Source organism: Cinclus cinclus, chromosome 6 (genome assembly GCF_963662255.1).
Source record: "Cinclus cinclus chromosome 6, bCinCin1.1, whole genome shotgun sequence".
Taxonomy (NCBI): domain Eukaryota; kingdom Metazoa; phylum Chordata; class Aves; order Passeriformes; family Cinclidae; genus Cinclus; species Cinclus cinclus.
This window is the reverse complement of record NC_085051.1, coordinates 25,388,346-25,411,425: the sequence shown is the minus strand read 5'-3', so window position 1 is coordinate 25,411,425 and position 23,080 is coordinate 25,388,346. Positions and strand designations below refer to the sequence as shown.

The window sequence follows — 23,080 nt, the reverse complement described above, 5'->3', positions numbered from 1 at the left end:
GGAAATACGCTTCTATCTTTAGAGCTTAGATTTGAACAATTTTAAATTTAACAAATTTAAGAACTCAGGTCTCTAAAACTCCTTTTTACTGTCCACCACCTTTTAAATGAGATGTTGTATATACAGTTTTTGGAATATTGAGTAAGATAGTTATTTACATGTGATTTATTCTGTTAATGGCAAAGTTAGATTCTGATAGTTGAAGATTTTATTTTTTTTTTTGTAGGAAGGTTGGTTATTCTTTGACTGACTGTGTTTTGGGGGTTTTTTCAGTACATCTGTTAGACCATTTGTGTTCACCTTCAAGCACATTAGCAAAAACATCTGACATCTGAGGTGAGAGCTTGTAGGAACAAATGTCACAAACAAGCCCTGTGTGTCCTCTTTTGGAGCTCATGCTTTGCACTGGCTTCTGCCAGCAGAATAAAGGATTATCAATACTCTGAAAACAAGGTCAGTTAGAAGAAACTGATCTGTAAGGCCTGCTAGCACCATTCTTACTGGTATTTAGCTTTTCCAGTAATTAAAGGATAGTTGGTTGCCATACAGGAAGAGCTGGGAGATGGTTTGGTTTAGGGTTTTGTTTATACAGTGGAAGGTTTATTTATGGATTGATAAATACAATATCCAGTCTCACTGGGACAATAAGGCACAACTGAGGTTACAACTATAGTGTCAGAAGACAGCATCTACTTCTAAGCAAATCACAAAGCCTATGAGCACTTTTTACTTTTCACTAGCACTGTTACATTCCTGTTTTACAGGAGGCGGTTATAGAAGTCTAATGTTTCTTTCTCATACAGAGTGGAGGTTTTTACTTTACATTTCTTTCTGGAACTGGGCTGCACTCTGCAAAACTACAAAGTGCAATATTTAACTTTGAATTTAACTTCCAAGTCTCTGAAGGATTTTTTATCTTGCAACAAAAGTGATGATTAAAAGAACTGAGAAAAAATGAAATGCACATTTGACAGTAGTTTTGAGACTGCTAAGTATTTATAGAAACGATAACACATGTGTTGTTACAGAGAAGCAGTTATAACACCGATTCTTCAATAAAGAAGCTCCCGGGGTTTTTTGGTTTTACTGGAAGGATCTCCCAGATTGTGGAATGCTCCAGCTGAACTACACAAAATCATTTGTCAATCTAGCCACAGAAAGCCGTTACTATTGAACCTTCAAGGATTTCAATCTCTTAAATTTATCAGCATTACATTAATAGTATTAATCATCTTACACTTACAAAGAGATTTTTATAGAAATACATTCTGAAATATCTGGGATAATATGATCTTTCCCAAATTGTATTCTTATGCCAGACCTTTCTTAAATACAGCTACCATCCTCAACACAAATATAACAGACCAAAACTTTCATACTGGAAAATATAAATAATCACTCATTATGCAGGCTACTATAACTGGGGAAAAAAAACCCTATGAAATCATGAAAGTCTCACGATTTTGTGTTTCATTACACTATTACCAGGGAACAGTTTCAGAACCACACATCCAGATTTTGGCATGACTGATTCTCTTGCATTTTGTACACTGGTAAACAAATTTACACTTTCAGAGGCAAATCCACCCTGAGGAGGGGAGGCATCCTAGATGAAAACAATCTGGAGAGGTCACTTCATCGTCTACTCGCTGTCAAGCCTGTGAGCTATGCAAAGGAAAGAAACAAATATCTGCGTCTGCTACTAGAACAGTTCAAGTGACATAGTGCAGATTTTCTATTCCTTTTGAGAACACCACAGCCTGTCCCCACCATCGATTCTACTATTGTTCCTGTGAATTCATTACACAAATAAAATCTATTCACAGTACTTGAAAGTACTCTAAGCTATCATCATGCATTTGTGCTAGTTGTACAATGAAGCCATAGAAACTGAGAAGTTCTCAAATAAAAGGCAGATTTAGAAGCATTGAAGAAACAAATCTGTATGTAAAGAGCCAAATAGGAAAGGGGCAAAAATATTTTTTTTTAAAAAGGCAGCTATAATGTGGTAAAAGTGTATAATTATCAATGCACCTAGTATCTGAGTAGATGCTTGTCTCCAAAATGTTTCAGAGGGCACTTCTGTGGCATGTTCCCATTTTTCCATTCTCAGATTCAGAGCTCAGAAGAATCAGTTTGTATATTAAACAGTAGTGTATAAGGAGAGACTTTTACTGAAACAGTAGTGCAGGAGACAATATAAAGGCCAAAAAACCCAGGATGGACAACATTTAAAAAAGCTCCTTTTCCAAGTTGCATGGCAGCTATTTCCCTTTGTTCCTGTTGCACAGGGAATGTTCAGATTGGTAGAACGAATCAGGGAGAAGTTGGAGATGTACTGTATATGCACCAGTAGCAATACTCTGGGGTATGGTGCTAAGGAGAAAATGAAGTTCTATTCATTACGTAGCTGGAGTAGAAAGGAATAGGCTCTCCATCCATCAGTGAAGGAATCGAATGCTCATTTTCTGCTCTACATCCACCTTCTCCAAAACCTGCAATAAAATTGAGAAACAGCTACTTAAGTTACTGTACATCTCTCCTACAAGGCTTTTTATTCTAGTATTGAGGAAATGGGCAGGAGCATGGGATGCCTTCAATTCAGCATGCCAGTCCTTCATCTAGATAGAGTCTGCTGTTTCTCACTGTGGGCTAAGGCCAGTCCAAGGGAAGGAACTTTAGCCATCAAAGCCGCAAGAAGGCTGTCGATCACAATGTCACTAATGTGGTTTTAGTCTGCCAACAGCACAGAAAGGCCTGGATTTCCAAAACTGGATTGTGTGGTAATTCCCAGCCAGGAAAAACAAGGGAAAAGAGTAGAGAAAGGGACATGAGCAATCACTGAAGAGCAAAAATCAAGACCACAGCACTACTACAGTAGATGATTATAGAACTGGGGTGGCAAGTTCATTCACTAAATTGCTATTAACACTGAGGAATGAAGACATGACTGTGCTGCAGGCTGTGTCAGGCATTAGACTTCAGTGCTCCAAGATGAGAGAAATTTGGGTTTGAAGAGACCTCTGGAAATCTTTTTGTCCGATCCTTCAATTCCTTCTTAAAGCAGGACCTGCTAAATCAGGTTGCTCAGGGCCTTGTCCTGGTTAAGCTTTAAATATTTCCATGGAAGGGATTTCTGTATCTTCCAGAAGCTATGACCATCCTCTTGGTAAAAAGTTTTCCACGTTGCAACTTGTTTCTGTCCTTTTTTTGTCATCTCCAAGATGACAAAAACTAGGTAAGTCTAGTTCCTCTTGTCAAAAACATCCCATTAGGCAGATGAAATTGTTCTGCTATCTAATGGCTCCCTAGAATTACCTATTTCGGATTATCAGAATACATAGTTCTAAGTACCAGAGCTAGGAACCTGAACACCACTATTAGTTGTGTTGATAACAGATGAAATCTACAAATGAAAGCTGACAAATGTTAATGCAGCAGAATAATGAATCTGTTCTAACTCTGCTAGTCAGGCTGCTCCTGTAGAAAGAAGCAGTTGCAAAACAAAAAGTGAAAATTCTTCAGTATATTCAGGGCTGTAGCTTTATGTAGGAGTATAAAGAAAGATGTGGACCAATTATTAGCACCCTGACAGTATTTTAAGAAAGCACAAGACATGACTAATAAAAGGATGCAAAAGCTAGCAGAAGGCTTGGCCCAAATGCAGGCACAACTATTTAAATTACTTCCTCTCTGTTCCCGTTTGTATTTGTCTGAATAACTTGCTCACTACTGAGCTGTTTCATTTAGTCAATGAAAACATAGTTTACAAACCTTTACAAATTCTGCAAAGGAGATGGCACTATCTCCATCTTGATCAGCTTCCTGGATTGTCCTGTCAGCAATGCTGCCCAGCTGTTCATCAGAAATATTTACACCAACCATCATCCGTAATACCTGTAGCATACACAATAACCATCACTGACATAGGAACAGAAGTATTCTTAGTGCTTTATTTTTGTATGCACTGTCAAAATAACACAACACAAGATGTTCACTGAAGTAATTTCTAGCCAGACTTCTGTGGTCCTTTGTACACTAAGTCTTTCAGAAAATACAGCATCTTTTGCATCAACCATTGACAAAGCATCATGCTTTTTCACTAGGCAGCAGGAAGAAGCAGAAGCAAGAGAAAACTTTTGGAACGAGAATGAGTAATTTTGTCCAATGCTTCTACTTTTTCCCCCTGAAAACATATCAGCATTTGATTGAATATCTGCTGTCTGAGATATTTGCCTACAGGAATCTTGAAAGTACAGTCCAGTGACAACTGCTGTTACCCTCCACATTCAGTAAAGCATTTTCTGAGCAGATAGAAGAGGGCAGCTCCAGTCAAAAGCAAACCTTTTTCTTACATCAGGAACCACAAATTGCCATGTGTACTTCCCAGGATTAGTAGCATGTAATTACTCCTAGCACAAGCCTAGTTTCATACAAATGTACCACTGATGAACTTTGATTACCTTTGCTGTAATTTCAGTAAGTTTTATTCTATAGAAAGGATGCACAGAGGATCAGGCAAACAACCTAATCTATCTCAGTGACTGTCCTTTTGAAATCCTTTTAGGAGCATCTTTGAAAGTTATAGAAGGTAGTTCTTAAGGGGATTCATGTATTTGTTGAATACTTAGGTGTCACTTCAAACAGGATCTGCTGAACGTACCAAATAAGAATAAAGTCCCATACAATATAAAGCTTTAAGGAAAAGGTAAGCAAAGCCACCACAATACTCCAGCAGTTCTGAGAAAACTGTTGCAACTCCCCTCTTCTAAGTGGGTATGAAGTCACAGAGAACATCATGACTGAGTCATTCAAAGCAGCCCTGTGCTATTTACCTGGAGAAGCTCATCTCTGGAAATCTTGTCATCTTTATCTAGATCGTATAATCGAAAAGCAACTACAGGGGAGGAAGAAAGAAAGAAAGAAGGAGCAGTTGAATTCAAGTGTCATTGTCTTTCTTCATAACAATAGATTGATTTGAAAGAAAAACAACAAAACTAAGTACTTGTAAATTATTTTAAGAGAATTAGCTTAACATTTTAATTTACCATAAAATTCATGCTCAGTTCCATAGTATTATTACCACACACAGAGGAACGGGATTATTGCTAACAGTGGAAAAATTTTATGTTCACAAGCACTCTGCTTGCAGGATATTTCCTCAAAACCCCAAGTCATGGAAGAATAATTATCACTAGAATACATAAAATCCTATCATTTCAGAGCCAACAATTTTTACATTACCCTTCATTATCTTTGCCTATAATTCTGGATGAGATGACAAAAATTTTAAGTACTCTGAGGACTGTTGCCAATTTTGATTAGCAAGAAGGAGCATTCTGCTCATATACTATAGGCAGACATCCAAATACTTAAGAAAATGCTCAGCTGAAGGTGGGGAATAAACACTGTATTATATGGAAGAACTGGAGAAATAAGCAGAAAAGCTCTTTCATGTATGGAATGTGGCTTCTAAATCTGAAATAATTCTGAATACAAACAATTTTGAAGCACTTCTGAAACATTTTGCAAAGTATATATATTACTCAAGAGTCAACCAATTCCACCAAATTCTGATACAACAATTGCTCAATTGTTGACATTCTGCACAGATAAGTTTCTGAGTAAATTAAAAAAAAAAAAAATCAGTATTAGAAGAGATCATTCCACAGGAAATAACTGTGCAGAAGATCCCAAGCCCCTTTCCTGAGGGAAAAAGCCCCTTTCCTGTTTTTCCTGAGTAACCCAAACTCAACCAAAAAGATGACAGAAAAATAATTGATTTAATAGAAGGGTTCACATTTCTTACAGTGGAGCTTGTTACTTCTACTGTTCAGTGGTTCTGGTCCGTTCTGGTCTTTGCTCTTTTCGTTATCTTCTATGGGTCGGAAGTGGGCTAGTGTCCTCATGAATCCACGGAAATTCACCTGGTCCTCTCTGCATAAGCATTTCAGTAGGTCAGTTTTTGGCATACCTTATACAGGCTCTTCATTTCAGTAAAGAAGACTATTAATATCTGAAGCATCAAACCATGTGAACTCTTCCATTCCCACCTCCCCAGGGTTTGGCTGCCTATGCTCTTCCAAGCTGGGATTGTGCTGTTATGAAGTATGATGTGTTAAAAAAAAAAAAAAAAAGATGTGACAAGTCTTACTGAGGGCTCTCCTTCCCTTACATGCAAAGTCTGTTTAAGCTGAAGCCCTGACCCATGCTGCTGCTATGGCCAAATGTAGCAATGCATCTTGCTGATCTGGACCCTGATTCCCTGGATTGACTTGATACTAGTTTCAGCACTGTCAAGCGCTGGACTGTTGGTTGACCTGACAACAGTCACTGGACATGCTGGCTTTTGTGTTCAGGTGTGTGCCCTTCTTCGGCAAGTACATCACCCCTTCCAGATTTGCTGACGCCCTTGGCTCCTGCCTGTGGGGCTGTCATTGCTCACTGTTCTCTGACAAAGAGCTCTCTTCTCCAATTTCTGTGGGAACAGGATATGTAAGCCATGCCTGGTTTTAGCTGATATGACAACCTGATTAAACAATTCAGTCTCCATCAATCAGTAGTGACAACTGTGTTCAAGGGGAGAAGCAGATTCCATAGAACAATCCAGAGAGTATAACGAAGAGAGACAATACTGAGAATTTGATCATCTCTTTGGATTTGTGTTAGAAGCATCATAATCTATATCTTAAATGTAATAAAAACCTAAAATCAACCAACCAAAAGAGCCAATCTAATAGCAATGGTGCACTTACTATATCAGATACAGTAAGACCAAATTAGTTAATTGTAATGCTACTTTACACAGAATAGTGTTGATACAAGTTTGCTTTAAGAACCAAAGTCCATACACAGCCTGTAACTTCTTCAAAAGTGTTCATTAGTTTAGGAAGAAGAGTGGAAAACTGACAGAACCCTGAGTTTGTCAATAAATAAAGCACCAAAAAGGTTTGTAAAGTCGTAAATTATTTCTCATTAGAGAATTAAAATATGCGGAGGAAACTATCACTAGTGCACACACACTGCAGGGCAAATTTGAAGTGGTCAGTTATTAGTAAAGTCTGTGCTTTAATTATCATCATTCACTCCTAAGAAAACTTCTGACAAACTACACTATTTGTGCCTGCTCACAAATTCAGTTTGTTGAAACTCACCCTTCTGGAAAGAAGGCGTTGATTATCCTGTCTCCAAGTGGATTGATGGCAAGCTCTGGAATCCGCTGGAAGTCTTCACGGCTAAGTAAAGCAAGAACACAACAAGTCAGCTTAAAGTTGAAGTCAGAGAAGAAGTTGCTTAAAAAGAATTCACAGTAAAACATCCATGGAATTCTTTTTCTTCAGCAAGACTTGGTGATTTTGAAAATGTAACTTTTTAAATTATGTTTTCTTTATGACTAATGGCACAAAATAAAGCAAGAGACAATGCCAAGCCTATACTGCATTACAAACTATCAGTGCTCATTTATCATGTTAACATTTCTCAGACACTAACATAATTTGTGCTAGAAACCTTACTGTAATGATGTCAGCTACAGTTTGCAATGTAAGAAAAGGAAAGCTTCTCACGTTGCTTTGAAAGAAATTATGGCTCCAATATATAAATATCGATTGGGGGTTTTTAATAATAATTTTGGTACATAATCGTATGAATTGTCATGACTTTTCCAAACTGCCTCATTTCAGATTCTGGAAGAATACCATGCTTTTCCATGTATACTACAGGTCATTAACATTAGTTCTAATAATTTTTTTTGTTTGTTTATACAGTAAATCTGTATTTTACAATAAATGCCAAATTTCAGATTATTTTAGCTTCAACCAAACAATACTCCAATTTTAAACTGGCAAATTTACACTTCTACAGGCACCTGTACACCAGATATAATTTCACCAGTAGAGGCAAATACTCACTGCTCTTGCCAGCCATTCTCTTTTCTGGTCATGATTGTATGTACACAGTACAATATAAACACAGTTATGCTTACATTGTTATTCTTCTGATCTGAACGACATCATGAGTTGTACTGCATACACATTTTAGAACAGTATGACATGAGCACAGGCTTCATTTTCCTATTAGAACTGCACTAGTATGTTCTCTATTCTTTCAACCTAATAGACTGTCAGTGACAGGAAGGTGGGTAATCTTGGTGTGACCAAGGCAGACACACCAGATGTGTCTTAGTGAGCAGATTTGATTGATTATTTTTCCTTACAATAGAAAACAACAACTTACCAGTTAGCACAAGATGTACTTCATAATCATCTAGATTTTAAGTTGCAAACAGCAAGGGGGTTAAGCTGTAAAAAATTCCCACCCTATTCTGGACGCATAAGTTGACATTTCCTGCCTAATCACCAGAAGTACTGGCAGTTCCTTTCAAGTCAAATGCACTCCTGCTGGTTTTGAAGTTGGGGTCAAAGTCTCAAACTTGGTTACTGAATGTTTGCTACTTCTGAAAACTATGCTCTCTCTTAACTGGCAACAAAGTCTGACTCATGACATCATTAAAAACTGGCTTACTAAAATAAACACAAACAAATTTTGAGATTATTTAAACATAAAACCTTTTATAATGCTGTGATATCAAAGACAGGGTAAAAAAAGAAATTGCCTGATTTTATCACCAGTCTAGCTCAGGAAAGGCAGAGAAGCAAGAAATTCTAGTTTTAAATGTATTCTAAAGCACTTTTTGCACCCAGTCACCACCACAGCATTGCTAAGACTCCTAATTACAGTGCATCTGTTACAACATGGTTAAACTGTCTGACCTTCTAACAGAACGACCAGACCTTATTTTTTAAGTTATCCCAGCAAACTTCTACTCTGAACAGGTCAGTGTTATTTTTAATAGGCAAAGTTAACATCTGTTTAGCATGATCAGCTTGTTACCAGACCCTTCAGGACTGCTACATTTTAAGCTATTGCTGAAGGGCAAAGTATGCATTAGTGATTTAAGCAGGAGATGCAGTGATGTGGAAAGCCTATGTCCTAATAACAATATTTTAACAGCAGAACTTCAATGTCAATGCTAACTTTATAACCTAAAAGCAGCAGCTGCCCTCTCTTTCATGGAGAGCAAAATCCTAATGCTTCAGAAATTTTACTTGCTCATGATGACTTTTTAGTATTCAGCCTCAGTAGACACTTGGCATTTCAGCCTCCAGTGATTCTGTTTTCTAACAGGAGATTAACAATTAACCACAAATAACTCCCCAGTTTCAAATCTATTTGTTCTGTCATTATCAGGGTTTCAGTACAGCACTTTTACTTATTAAGAGCACATTACTGAGTGAGTGTTATAACTGAAATAGCTGTAACTGCCATAAAAGCAAATGAATGTGAGGTAAGTTATTCTCCACTTTATAAAGCTAAGCTTTCCTGCAGTCATTGGGGACCAACTTCACCTGGCTGAAGCTGGCACTTAAAATAAATTTAATAACCTCTATGGGCAACAAGGCTCTTCCAAGGTATCTTCCCATTAACCTGGCTCCTATGAAATCTTTGCTTAAATGCAACAGACAAAGCAACCTTTAACTGTATGCGAACATTATACAGGCCAGCCATTTAATACATATGCCAGTGTATTTCCAACTAGATGTAATATGCAGGGAAGAATTTCTAGATTCTAAGCAAGACAAGTATTCCCTCCAAGGCACAGAGCAGATCCCTACTGTAAAGATGGTTCTGTCTTACCCCCAAAGCCTACAAGACCTTTTTTTCCCTTCCGTTTCTGATTGTTCATTCTTCTGTTACTTCTAGATGGTAGCAAAACACTATTCCCTCACCAGGGATGAGGAGGGGTATCTAGAGCTGACGGAAAGTAAAATAGTGGAAAGGAAAAAAAACCCACATATATGTGCATCAGAAGTGGTAGAGGAAAGATGCCCAGATGATACAGGTAACAAGAAATTACCTGAAGAAGAGAAATAATTAAAAGCAGAAAGGTGTATCATGCAAGTTGGCCAAAAAGACTTAAGAGGTTACTGCTGAAGTAGTTCCATTGCTGCCTTCCCTTGATAACATCAGCTTTGTCTTTCACCTAACCTTTTGGTGTTCTTAAGTATCCCCATAAAAAACTCCCTGCCTTCCTCCTCTCCAATTAGCTTTCTGTTGAGTTCACAACTTGAGGCAGTTCAAAAACTTCAAAAAATCTAAAAGCACCGCAGCTGACAATGAAGTGCTGGAAGCATGGAGAAGTTATGGGGAAAGTATACCAATATCCCCCACCTTCAGGATTGTGTCATCCATCTCACCTAACTCCATCCTTACACATACTCTACACATATGTTAAATGTTGCTTAACTATCACAGCACTAATTGGTTTATAAACATAAGGCCAAGAAGTATGCAAAAAGGTGATAATTAGATGAGCAATAAGGAAGGAAAGAAAAAAGGCAGCATGCATAAAGTGTGGTTGAAGATGCAAGCATAGACTATTCTCGTACCCTGTCTTTTCCAATCCAAACCCATATCCTTCCTGTCTTTTCTATTTTAGATAAAGCTAAAAATGCTTTGCATTTTCTTGAGCAAAAGTAAAGAATTCCACATTCAGAGAGCTATAGCTTTTTTGTAATCTTGCAGTATCCATTTGAACTAAGAAGAACAAGCCTGACATCCTTCCAGACCCAGATGGTTCAGTCAGCTGACAAAGACTGACAGATGGCCTGGCTGGCTCATGTTACCCTTCTCTCAGGATCAGTCTTTCTGAAGTTCTCCAGCAGACACATGTGAATGGCTTTCATAAACATGAGACATACATAAACAGCTTAGTGTGTCTATTCTCTGTAGCTCCAACTTTCAGAACATTTTCCCTTCCTTCCTTCCTTCTTCCATGCTTACCAGGCTTATACCAATTTCTGTACAGTAAAAACTACTTCTCAAGTGCTTAACCTATCTTTTCCCCACTGCCCAAGAAACTACTGTTAAGTGGGAGGTTCCATACAAAAGTTACATGAGAAGATAGCAGTTTAGATAAGTACCTCCTTTTATAGCTCTCTACATGTCTGTCCAGAGCTACTTACTAGCAGATAAACTGGAACAAAGGTATTCTTGTGTGGTGTACGCTACAGTACCAGCCCAGTAGGGAGACTCACTAAGCAATCACATACTTACCCTGTTCATGCTATACTATTTCCTCATGTTAGAAATCAGTATGTAAGTAAGGAAACATGCACACTGTCTTCCTCCTGAGCTATAGTTAGGATGTAGACAGAACAAGTTTGTTCCAGATTTCATAATTTAGATGTAGCTATGGACAACCAAGGGTATCAATCTTTTGTTTTGGCAACTCAGCATGTCGCAATACTGAAGTCAAAGTTGAGAAAAGAATTTTCAAGAACAGTTTTGTCCTGTCTTTTCCAACAGTTTTGTTGAGATGCTGCAAGTTTGAGGGAACTTATTTATTTTGTTTAGAAAAAGTGAAGCTAAGGAAAAATACAATTTTTTTTCTACACTTTTAAAGAAAGGTGAAGGCAAGCCTGACATTTTTACCTTTACAGGTAAAAATGGCCATAGCCTCTTAAAAGAATAAATATGTGAGAGGAAAAAAAAAGCAAAAACCAAAAACTTTTTGAAAACCAAGTTTTGTCTTTATCAATAATCATCTCTAATATTTAATTTCTGTAACTCTTTAAAAACAAAGTGCCTTGAAATTGCACATAGGTACACTGGATACAAACATCTGGCTATGAAATATCCCTGAATTTGATTATATAGTTCCAGAGCTATCAGGATTAATCATTAATCATCATCTACCAGATCTTCTGTACAAAGAGTTCTTTTATTGCTCTTCTTCAGAAGGGTAGTACACATTTAAAGATTTTTTTTATGCCATGAAGAACTGACTAACATTTCTTTTCCTAATCATGGTCACACAAGTGATTTTGTCATGTTTGATTTGTAAGTCAAAGGTACAAGTCATCCTTACGGAAACAATTCATCTTGCTCACAGGAAACAAACAGAAGACATACCCTCTAAACTGTTTGGTGGGAGTAAGCAAGTGATAACTTCTTCTTAGTTGTCTTAAAGCAGCAAGTTCTCTTTGATACGTATCTCAGAAACCAACATCTACGACCTTCCAAGCTGTAGTTCTTGCTGTCTCCTCAGACTTTATTTTTTAGGAAGTAGTTTTCCATTTCCATTTTCCATTGCTTAAACTTAATAGTGTCTACATTTTGTAGGCACCAGAACAAGGTTAAAAATTGAATGCCACTCTTAAGTCAGACATGTTTGAGAGTGGGCTATGCTTAGGGGCCACGACTGCAAGTTAAGGGATCATAATACACACAATTGCTGGGATTTTCCAAACCACCTCCACTTCCTTTCCTAAGTACCACATGATTATCAGTAATGGAAGTCTACCTCCTCCTGATGCATAACACTGTGAAACTGAGCATTGTGCAACAGACATTCACAGCATATTTAATCAATTACTACTCCTCTTACATAAACTGAATACAATCACTTTGGACTTTATGCAAACATATGGATTGAATCAGTGAATTTAGTGTTGGAGGAGAACACACAAGAATTGAGGAAGAACATGTCCTAGGTTAAATTCTGCTAGACTAATCCAGTAGCCATCACCCTTACTCATCAACGAATATTAAACTCACATATAAAGATTGAAATGGCTGTTAATTTTCTTTTTCCAAATAATTTTAAACATAAAGACTATTAACCTTATCCACAATCTCATCAGTTAATCTCTACATCAGAACTGCCAATGCTATAATTTATATAATGCATTGGTTTTAGTGTCAGAGTGAGCTTTTGAAACTTCCTACATATCCCATCCAAAGTCAATTTTTTACATGCACAATCCATTTAGTCATCCCTTCAGCTATGCAAGTCTAGAAATTTACAGTACAGTCACAGTCCAAATCACTGGAGTCAATCAGCTTCAAAAGCTACCCAAGGCAAAAGGGGAGGAAGAGTATTTTTAACCCAAAATAATCACCCTGTAGTCCAGTTTACCATACAATTCTACATCCAATTACTTAAATGATGAGAAGTCAGCAGTTTGTGGCACCAGAAGGAACTTTCCTTCCTTCAGGAAAGGAAATTGCAGTAAGCCCAAAGTACTGCCAAAGACCATGTATCTTGCAACTTGTCACTTTGATCTTTTAAGAGGTGATTCCAGCATTACAGTTAGGTTGGTTTTTAGGTAGGTCTATAGCTTTTCTGGGTTTATAGTGCATCCTACAGTCATATTTTAAAAGATCACATACAAAACCTCAGGTGATGCCTGAATCACTGAATTTGACTGGGATAGAGCTGCTCTGAAAGAAATGAAGATATTATACCATAACATGGCTCTTATGGAGCCAGATCTCATGTTACACTACTGCAATGTCCCTTTCCCCTTCCTACTGTCTCCTGCATTCTTCTCCAGATTTCCTGTGCACTGTGGCTATATGGTGAATAGGAAACAAAATTCATGAGAGTAGGGAAGGCCACAGAATGACAGCAGGCAGAGATATTTTAACAGGCCATCATCTGACCAGTTTACCTTTCGGTTGAGAATACTCTTTCCAGCAGACTTGGTCCGTCAAAATGAAAAATACTCTGCAACTGAAGACTCATCTTTATTTGACTAAGCTGTAAGAAACCAGCTTACTTCTGTAGTTTTTGAATTGTAGATAAGAAACAAACACTAAAGAACTTAGAATGTCCTGCACTACCACTTTAAATAATAGCATGTTTGTTTAGTTAGAGTGACTTGGTTCCAGCTCTTTTTTTATTTTTGAGCATACTAATAGATATGGGTGTTCAACAAGAGGTGCAGAGTTAAGTAAATGGACTGCAGATACAAGTAGTGTTTAAAGACACTGGCTATCAGAAACAAGTAAGTATAGATCTTTTCTCTTATGAAAGCCAGGATAAAGATAACACAGCAGAACCATTCTCATAAAAAACAGTAGCAGCATCATATAAAGAAAGGTAAGAAATAACAATCTAAAAGTGTTGCCACACAATTCTGAACAGTTTTATAAGACTTTGAATACCAAATCTGAACTTTCTCCTATTAACTACTACAAACCTTCAACACTACAATGAAGACAGTTGGTACTTAGAGCACCTCTGTTCAACAATTGAACCTTTCCTGTAGACAGTAGGTATGAAAGAACTTGCTACAACAGCCTCAGTGATTCACCAATGAGAAAACACACAGACATCCTGCAACAGCAAGCCACCAATACAGATGTGTCAATGCAAGTACATCTGAATTACCCACCTTAGAGTGCCATTTTCTCCTTTGTCCAGGCTGGTGAAGCGACTGTACAGGCGGGTGATTTGACTGTGGGAGACTGAAGAAAAAAATAAAGATGACAAATTAGCATGTCAATGATTCCTCACAGGAGCAGACCTCATTACACTGAACTGAGCTGTTGCCAGAAGCTTTGTTCAAAAAAGAGTTCAAACAGAACCAGTTACATTGAAAGCACATGACAATGAGCATTTAGGGACTTTGTGAGCTATAAATCATAGTTTAATATTCAAGAATCTTCAAATTAGATCATTCTTCAAATATCTGTAACTCTTGTCTTTTACCCATTCCTATTTTTGATCTTTAACAATTTTTTTGTTGTCTGACTCAGTAAATGTCAATTAAAAAGAAAAAAATATTTGATGCACAGTTCCACTTTATTTCCTTTAATTCCTTTATGGCTTGAAATAATCTGGACACAGCCTACACTGATGACCTCTATATAACTTACAACACTAAAGACCCGTGCTATAGTACCTTTTCTTTCTCTTTTGCTTAGCTCTACTCCCATTGTCTTTTTATCACCTAAAGATGAAGAGTGAACTCAGTTTCTCTGTATCTGGAAAGTGGTCAGAGAGCCTTTAATTTTTACTTTACTTTTCTTCCTTTACAGGACTGCTGAAATCTGAACATTTTGGGGTTCAGAGAGTAAGAGAATAACCTGACTTGGAAGGGACCCAGAAGGATCATTGGAGTCCAGCTTCTGGCCCTGCACAGCACCATCCCCAAGAATCACACCATGTGCCTGAGAGCATTGCCCAAACAATCTGTGAACTCTGTCAGGCTGGTGCTGTGACCACTTTCCTGGGGAGCCTGTTCCAGTGCCCAGTCATTCTCTGGGTGAAGAACCTTGTCCTAATATCCAACCTAAACCTCTCTTGTCAGAGTTTCATGCTTTTCCCTCAGGTCCTTATCACTGGTCACCAGAGAGCAGAGATGAGGAAGGCTTTGTTCCAGAACTTGGAGCCAAAGATAAATATATTATTAAATTTGATAGTATTTTTTAGATCCTGCATTAATCCAGGAATACTTTGGTGCCTAGCCCTCTGTCAAGATCTCTCTGCCTTCAACAAAGTCAACAACTCCTCCCAATTTAGTGCCATTGGCAAACTTACTTAGTATGCTTTCAAGTCCTGCATCCAAATAGTTTACAAAGATGTTAAGGAGAACCAGCCCTGAAATAGAGCCCTGCAGAACCTTATTTGTGACCAGTCAGCAGCCTGGTGTTACCCCATTCACTGTAACCCTTTGCACCACACCTGGAAGCCAATTGCTCACAAAATTAATTTCCAGGCTTCCAGGACATGGAATTAAAAATTAAAAAGCTTATTTCTAAAGAAATTTGAGGAGTAGGGATACAAGCAAGCAGAAAATTATTTCAGACTTTAAATCTGCAGTTTGAAACACAAATTACAAAGGCAGTATCAAGTTCAGTAAAACTGTGTCAATATTACCAAGGTACTAGACAACTCAAGATATTAGACAACTACATCTTTAGTCTGTGATATGAGTGGGATAAACCTATATGGAACAGCAATTCCTTTAACACTGAAAGAATGCTTGTCCTGGTTTCAGCTGGGACAAAGTTGATTTTCTTCTTCGTAACTGGTACAGTGCTGTGGGTTTTGGATTTCATAGGAGAATAATGTTGACAACACACTGTTCTTTTGGCTGTTGCTAAGTAGTGCTTACCCTAAGCCAAGGGCTTCTCAGCTTCCCAGGCTCTGCCCAGCAAGGAGGTGCACATAAAGATGAGTGAGCACAGGCAGAACAGCTGATCCAAACTGGCCATAGGGATCTTCTGTACCACAGAACATCATGTCTAGTGTATACTGAGGAAATTGGCCAGGAGGGGCCAAACACTGTTTGGGGACAGGCTGAGCATTGGTCAACAGGGGTGAGTAGTTGTTCTGTGTGCTTGTCTTTCTTGGCTTTTATTTCCCTTTCTATCCCCTTTTCATTACAATTAGCATTATCATTGTTATCAATAACATTTAAAAATTATTACTATTATATTTTACTTTAAGTATTAAACAGTTCTTATCTCAACAAATGAGTTTTACCTCCCCTCTCCCCCAGCTTCTTCTCCTGCCTTGACAGGGAGTAAGCAAGCACGTGTGGTACTTAGTTGTCAGCTGAGGTTAATACACAACAAAGCCCAACAGGAGATCTTGGCTTTTCAGTCTCTTCTGATGAAGTTAATAAATACATGAAATAAGACTGAGTTGAATGTTAATGTTTACTCAGTAAAGGCATGATTGTCTACAATGTTAAACTAGGACTTAATGTAATTTTCTGATGTAGTAGTTTAAAAAGCCTTCACCAGGTCATGCACAATGCTTCTTTTACTAGCTCAAACTTATTTGGGAAGATGTTGCACAGTACTTTTTTGATCTGTGACAAATGAGGCAAATTTCTTTTTTCATGTTTGTTCTTTCTTTCTCGAGGCTATTTGTTTAGGTTCAACAGTTCCCACCTTCAGCATGACCTGCCAGCAACTGGGTTTTCACATACACACCTCACCCCCCAGCCTTCCTGTCTCCCCAGTACCTTTCATTCTTTGCATAGGATTGGGCAATTTGCTCAGTTTCACCTAAGGCAACTTCTCTACAATCAGACTGGGCAGTTTGTTCTCTTTCAAGTCAAGCAACAAACACAGAAAACAAGTATCAGTACTCTAAAGTCTTCAAATTTCTGCATTTCTGATTTAATGTTTTAGAGACCAAAACAACAACTAATGGTGAAAACAGAAGGCTGAAGTTAGATTTCCTATTAGAAGCCCCATACTCCCACTCCTCCCTGTAAACAAAGAAGGTGATGAGAATTCTACTCAGCTACGATTCCCAAACTGAGGTCAACATCTCCATTTTTGGAAGACCTTTGTAACAGCTAGTATGTGAGAAATAGTGCGTAGCTGTTGACAGGAGAAAAGCTATTTTCATTAACGTCATACTAGACAAAAAGCATATCATAGTTCTGTGATAAAGGAAGATGATTCAGGTTCACCACTGTGTTCTGACATAATTTCCTTCTGGCTCTCATCCCTCACAAAAGCTGTGTCACTGGATATTTTTCAGTGCATCTGCAAACAAACAAAGATTCTCCTGAATACCACAGGAGAATTAAGATCTGCAATTTGTGACTGCTTTTTGAAAATCCAAGGTTAAGGCTTAAAACTAGGCTGAAATACCATTTTATCTATATTGCTACCCCACTAAGGTAGTTCTAAAAATTTAGGGTCGAGATCTCTAAATTAAGAGTTGCTCCCTCTATTTTCCTTATGTTAAATCATTGTAAAGTTTTTAGCAATTAGACCTTCTTGTCTACAACAGTAGCATAAACTCATATATTTATATACTTAGAAAAATATATAAATATCCACCAGAAAAATCTATTATCTGCTACCATGCAAACTTTTTTTTTTCCTAGATTTAGGTATGAGCATTAGTTTACTATTAATCCTTAGGTAGGGTGCTTCAAAGAATGGATACAAATATTTTGAATACTGTTACGTTCCAATGGCTTTCAAAAGCTTGCAACAGAATGGGGCAAGCAACATCTTGGGCCTCTCATCTTTTTTTCAATAGTTGTTACTGAAATATCAGAACAATTAGAATGACTTCAAGGTGTTTTCATGCTCAGACTTCAAAATGTTTCTATGCAAAGCACACAATTTCCAGACAACATCATGTGAGATTTAGGACTGTCAACTTCAGGCTTTGCACCAGCTGCTGGGAACCTGATGCATTACCTATGCAGATGTCTCTGAACTTATGCTACAAAGTGCTTTTCACTACCACAAAAAAACCCCAGAATTTCAATCCAAGCAAATTTCATTCAGGAGATTGTGTCATTGCATGGCTTTTGAAAGACTATGCTTCAGGTGCCCTAAAAGACATGTTCTTCATCTGTTCTGCAAAAGAATATTAATATACAGTTTCTCACTTATGTCAGTATCATTAGCTATTCAGTTTTGTGCTACATGAAATTGAGCAGAAGTTATATAATTCCACAGCTGAACTCAATCAAATTGTTTAAGTATTCTACTCAGTGCTACACACCTACCCCAGACGAACTGTAGAACTACATTTCACAGTAAAGAGGCCAAAAAGAATCCTTGGGAGCACTTATCAGACCACCAGTTCAAGATGGACTTGTAATGCTGCCAGATTTTTTCATGTCTACAAAGACCCTTTCTCAAACTCTTCAGTAGCTAAAGTACCATCAGCATCACATTTCCAACAGACCACAGCAGTCTATTCAGTAACACTAGCTTAGCATTCTGCCTGTGAACTTTCATCCAGATAACCAGTGGGTTATTTTGGGTTTTTTTCCCCACCTTGTATAAACTTTTCACCTATATGAAGTGTGTATAACAGTGCTAACAGCTTGGTGGAATTTTCCATCTACCCAGAGAATTATAAAAAGCAGAGAAAAATCACATTCCTGAACTACAGTTACAGACTAGGGAGAAGAAGAAAATTATTGATAAAGTCAATGAGACACACTGTGATTATTTACAAGCAAGCATGAGTCAGAGATTAGCAATGGTTGATTAACAAAATGGTATTACTTATAAAACTAACTAGATAAAAACATGGGAAAATGAACGGACCTAGCGTCACAAAGCTGAACACACCAGTCACAGCTTTGATCACCCTCTGATAATACAAGAAAAGCATTTAGAGGCTAACTAGAGTCAAGTGGATTTATTGCTTAGGATGCCTATACAGCCATCTTAACGGTATTTATTTAACTATCACATAAGTAAACTTTTAGGAATAAAACACCACAGACAACAGATCAAGTAGCAGCATGAGAAAAAATGTAAAACCTTCTGGAAAAATATTCCAGATTTCGGGTTTGGGTTTTGAAGCATCTTTATAAATGAGAAGAGGCTACCTTTACTCCACAATCTTTGTGATTAAAAATTTTTAAAAAGTCACAGAAAGTTACTGCTGGATAAGTAGACTTTGACATTCCTGCTTTTTTATCACAGCCTTCCTGTAGGTTTTCATGACAGATGGAAAAAGGATCATGGAAACTATGCTAACTCACTCAGCCTGCCACTACACTAGCACCAGTGACATCTTAATAATTTTCTACTCCTTTTCTGTAGCCACTAATTTTACTGACACAAATAAACTAACACTTAAGAAGCATATATGATACCATTTATATTGGAAAGAAAACTGAAGAAAGCATTTTCAAGTAGCAAGAACAGATCAGAAAGCATATCCAGAAGAAAAACTGTCAGCTGGGCACAGCATGTTGACCTGAGAAGTTTCCTCGGAAACAAACAGCAAAGTGATACTTATAATGTTATGACCTCTGCTCCCCAGCTAGTTAGGAGGGCATCCTCCCTTTATTATTTTTAGGTATTTGCTAGAACCCTCAGGCAACCATTTTATCAGGCAAATTAACAACACTGGAGTTTCAGCTTCTCTAAAGTATTTTATGTTTATGGAGAACAACTCAATCAAATACTGTAGGGTAAAGTATCTAAATATTAGAGTCCAGCTTAAACAGTGCTCTCCCAGTTGCTGACTAGTACAGGAATTTTCACTTCTTTTTAGTTAATAATGCTTACCTCTCACAAATTACATTACTTCCTTTATGGTTTAAATGCCACTCAGCATTCACTCTGAATGCCCTTACGGCAACTTTAGCACTAGCCCACGAAACAAATAACACCTGGGAAAAAAAATATTACTATCCAACGACAGTTTCTTTGGGTTAAAAACTGAGAGAAACTCCAGCACCAGACATCGAGACAGACAACTCTTCAAAATCCAAGGAGTTACCTCCGACCGAATACAATACACACCAAGAGCACTGCTTCCCTTCTATCCCACTGGGATCTCGCTGCAGCTATCGGCAGCGGTGGGGGGAACCGAGAGGCGCTTCCCAGGTTTCCGCGGGCCTGCCAGACATGTCCGGCCCCGGGGGCTGCGGGTGGCCGGGACCGGGCACTGCCCCGACGCGAACAACGCGGCCGCGCCGGGCAGGGCCCCCCCGGCCGGAGGGACAGCGGACGGCCCCGCTCCGGCCGCCGATCCCGCCGCACTTCCCTTCCCGCCCCGCCGCACTCGGGCCCCCGCACTCACAGCCCGTCTCCTTCTTGATCTCCTCGATCTCCTCGTCCCGCAGCAAAGTGGACGCCCGGGAACCCATCGCCGCCGCTGGGCCCGAGGGGAAGGGAAGGGAGAGGCCGGGGGAAGAGTTACGCAGCCGAACAGCAGTGACGGCGGTGCCGCAGCCGCCCCCGGCACAGGCCCGAGCGCGGCCGCCCCCTGCTCTGAGGCGGAAGGCGAGCTCGCACCGACTGCCACGGCCCCGCCCGGCCCGGCCCGGCCCCGCCCGCCCCTCGCACTCCCGGCGGCCGCCCACGGCCCCGCGCGCACGCGTGTGGAGAGCCCCTGGGCCGCGCCCGGCGGGACGGCGGCCGCCGAATGTAACTGCGTTGTTGGTTCTTCGCCGAGGTAGTAGCGAGTAGCAAGTCCTACGGTCTTGCCTTGTTTTGCAAATCGCTGAATCACAGAACGGGTGAGGTTGGAAGGGGCTGCAGTGGGTCAAGTAGTCCAGCCTCCCTGCTCAAGTAGGGTCATCCTACAGCACATGGCACAGGATCCCATCCAGATGATTCTTGAATATCTCCAGTGAGGGAGACTCCACAACCTCTCTGGGTAGCCTGTTCCAGTGCACGGTCGCCCACGCAGTAAAGAAGTTTCTGCTCGTGTTCAGTTGGAACTTCCTGTGCATCCATTTGTGTCCATTGCCTCTTGTCCTGCTGCTTGGCACCACTGAGGAGAGCGTGGCTCCATCCTCTGACATCTTCCCTTCAGATACTGATAGACATTGAACAAGTCCACACTCAGTCATCTCTTCCCGAGGCTGAACAGGCCCAGCCCCCTCAGCCTTTCCACATAAGAGAGATGCTCCGGTTGACCATTCATCCTCCTTGCACTCCACTGGTTGCTCCAGGAGCTCCACCTCTCTTGTACAGAAGAAACAAGAACTGAGCACACCACTTCTGATTCCGTCTCACCAGGGCTGAGCAGAGAGGCAGATCTCCTCCCTGGACCTGCTGGCAATGATCTTCCTGATGCAGGCCAGGACACCATTGGCCTTCTTGGCCACAAGTGCACTGCTGGCTCAGGAGCACTTTGTTGTCCACCAGAACCCCCAGGTCCCTCCCAGCAGAGCTGCTCTCCAGCAGGTCAGTGGTAATGACAAGCTTTTACCCCAAAGAGTGGAACCTGATGTATGTCTGTATTTTTTTTACCCTCATTCATGTCAGTGAAAAACTTAGAAACTGGCAGAAGCACTCCAGGATTAAGGATAATTTTTGGTCATGGAATAGGCAATGGTGAGGCTTTGCTTACTGCATTTTGGAGCAGGGAGGTCCTGTCCACCTGTAGTTCAGCATTTTAAATCCTTTTTTTGGGTCACATCTGAATTATCCAGTTTCATTTTTTCTCCTAAAATCAGTAGGCATTAGAGTGGTGTATAAATCACACGTCTTTTGTTCCCCGATTATCTATAAGCAAAATATTAGTAACAACTCACTTTGAAAAGGTCTTGGAACTGCATTGCATTAAAGCTTACTGGTTAAATAACAATGGTTAATGTCCAATGAGACTGCTAACGAAAGTAACTACTCCAAAGGTAATCAGCTGAGATAAGAGTGCCCCCTGTTTACATCCTGAAGGTAAATTCATTGTATATGTTTTATATATGCAAGACTTTCCCTCATGAACTGTGCTGGGAAGTTAAAATGCTTAGAGTTCATGTTAACTTGGTCTTATTTTTATTCACACAGGCAAAAACATATCTATTAAATGATCTGTTTGTCTGAGGCTCCTTCACTAATGGCATAAATATGGGATTATTTAAGAAAAACATTTCTAATGTATAAAGGTCTGTGCATTTGGCACAGATTTAGAAGATTGGCAACTACTTTGCTTAGGGGATAAGAGCAAAGTGCAGAGGGGCAGCTAGTTAGAAGTCATCTACTGGATTTACCAAGTGATTAACTTACTCCATTCTGCCTTTTTTTTTATGTACTTGGTTTATTCTATAGGTAATAGTCTGTGAGTTAATTAGTTGTAGTTCAATACTGACTTTGTTTCTGATGAGATGCTTACATCATTAGACTTAACTAGTCTTTAACAAGTGTCCAAACGTTGCTTTTGAGCACTATAATATAAATTGTTTCTATCGTTGAATTAACCAGATTCAGAGAAGGGAACAGCAATGCTTTTTGAGTGTATTGAAATGCTTCCTTCCTTTCACAGGAGGAGAAGGGATGGGATGTACTTGCTGTACTTACAATGAGTAACTCAACTTTCAAACTGCCAAGTTTTTCCTCAGCTCTGAAGAGGTGAACAAGGTGGTGGGTATAAGGCTTCTTCCAAGGTAAAAGGCTCCTCCAAGCTATTATTTACAAGTATTCTCTCTCATATTTCTCTTTATCTTGTTTGTTTGTTTGTTTTGTTTTGTTGTTGGTTGGTTGGTTTTGGTTTTGATTTTTGCTTCCCAGTAGTGTTCCTTGGTAAAAGAATTTCCTTGGTTTGTTTCCTTGTCAGCTTGTAGTTTTAGGGAGAATCTCCTATGAGCATTACACATGTGGTGGAATAGTTCCAGAACAATTGCAGAGGGAAATAAGAGTTATATAGATGCTCTCAAAACATTTATAAGTGTGTCTTCAGAAAACTAGTAAAAATATATTTCAAATTCCTGCTCCTAGATGGCTTCATTTTGAGTCTTCTCACAAGACCACTATTTGAATAGTTTATTCTTCCTTA

At 39.2% G+C, this 23,080-nt stretch overlaps 1 protein-coding gene across 1 annotated transcript; it reads right to left on the bottom strand.

Moving 5' to 3' along the window:
- Positions 1-973: 973 nt before the first annotated feature.
- Positions 974-20,596, bottom strand: CHP1 (calcineurin like EF-hand protein 1). The gene is made up of 7 exons (XM_062494657.1): positions 20,381-20,596; positions 14,241-14,313; positions 7,155-7,235; positions 5,810-5,937; positions 4,836-4,897; positions 3,775-3,897; positions 974-2,495 (listed from the first exon to the last, which is right to left on the bottom strand). Exons 1-7 carry the CDS (start codon positions 20,445-20,447, stop codon positions 2,442-2,444), a joined length of 588 nt encoding a protein of 195 aa, XP_062350641.1. The 5' UTR covers positions 20,448-20,596; the 3' UTR covers positions 974-2,441.
- Positions 20,597-23,080: the final 2,484 nt, after the last annotated feature.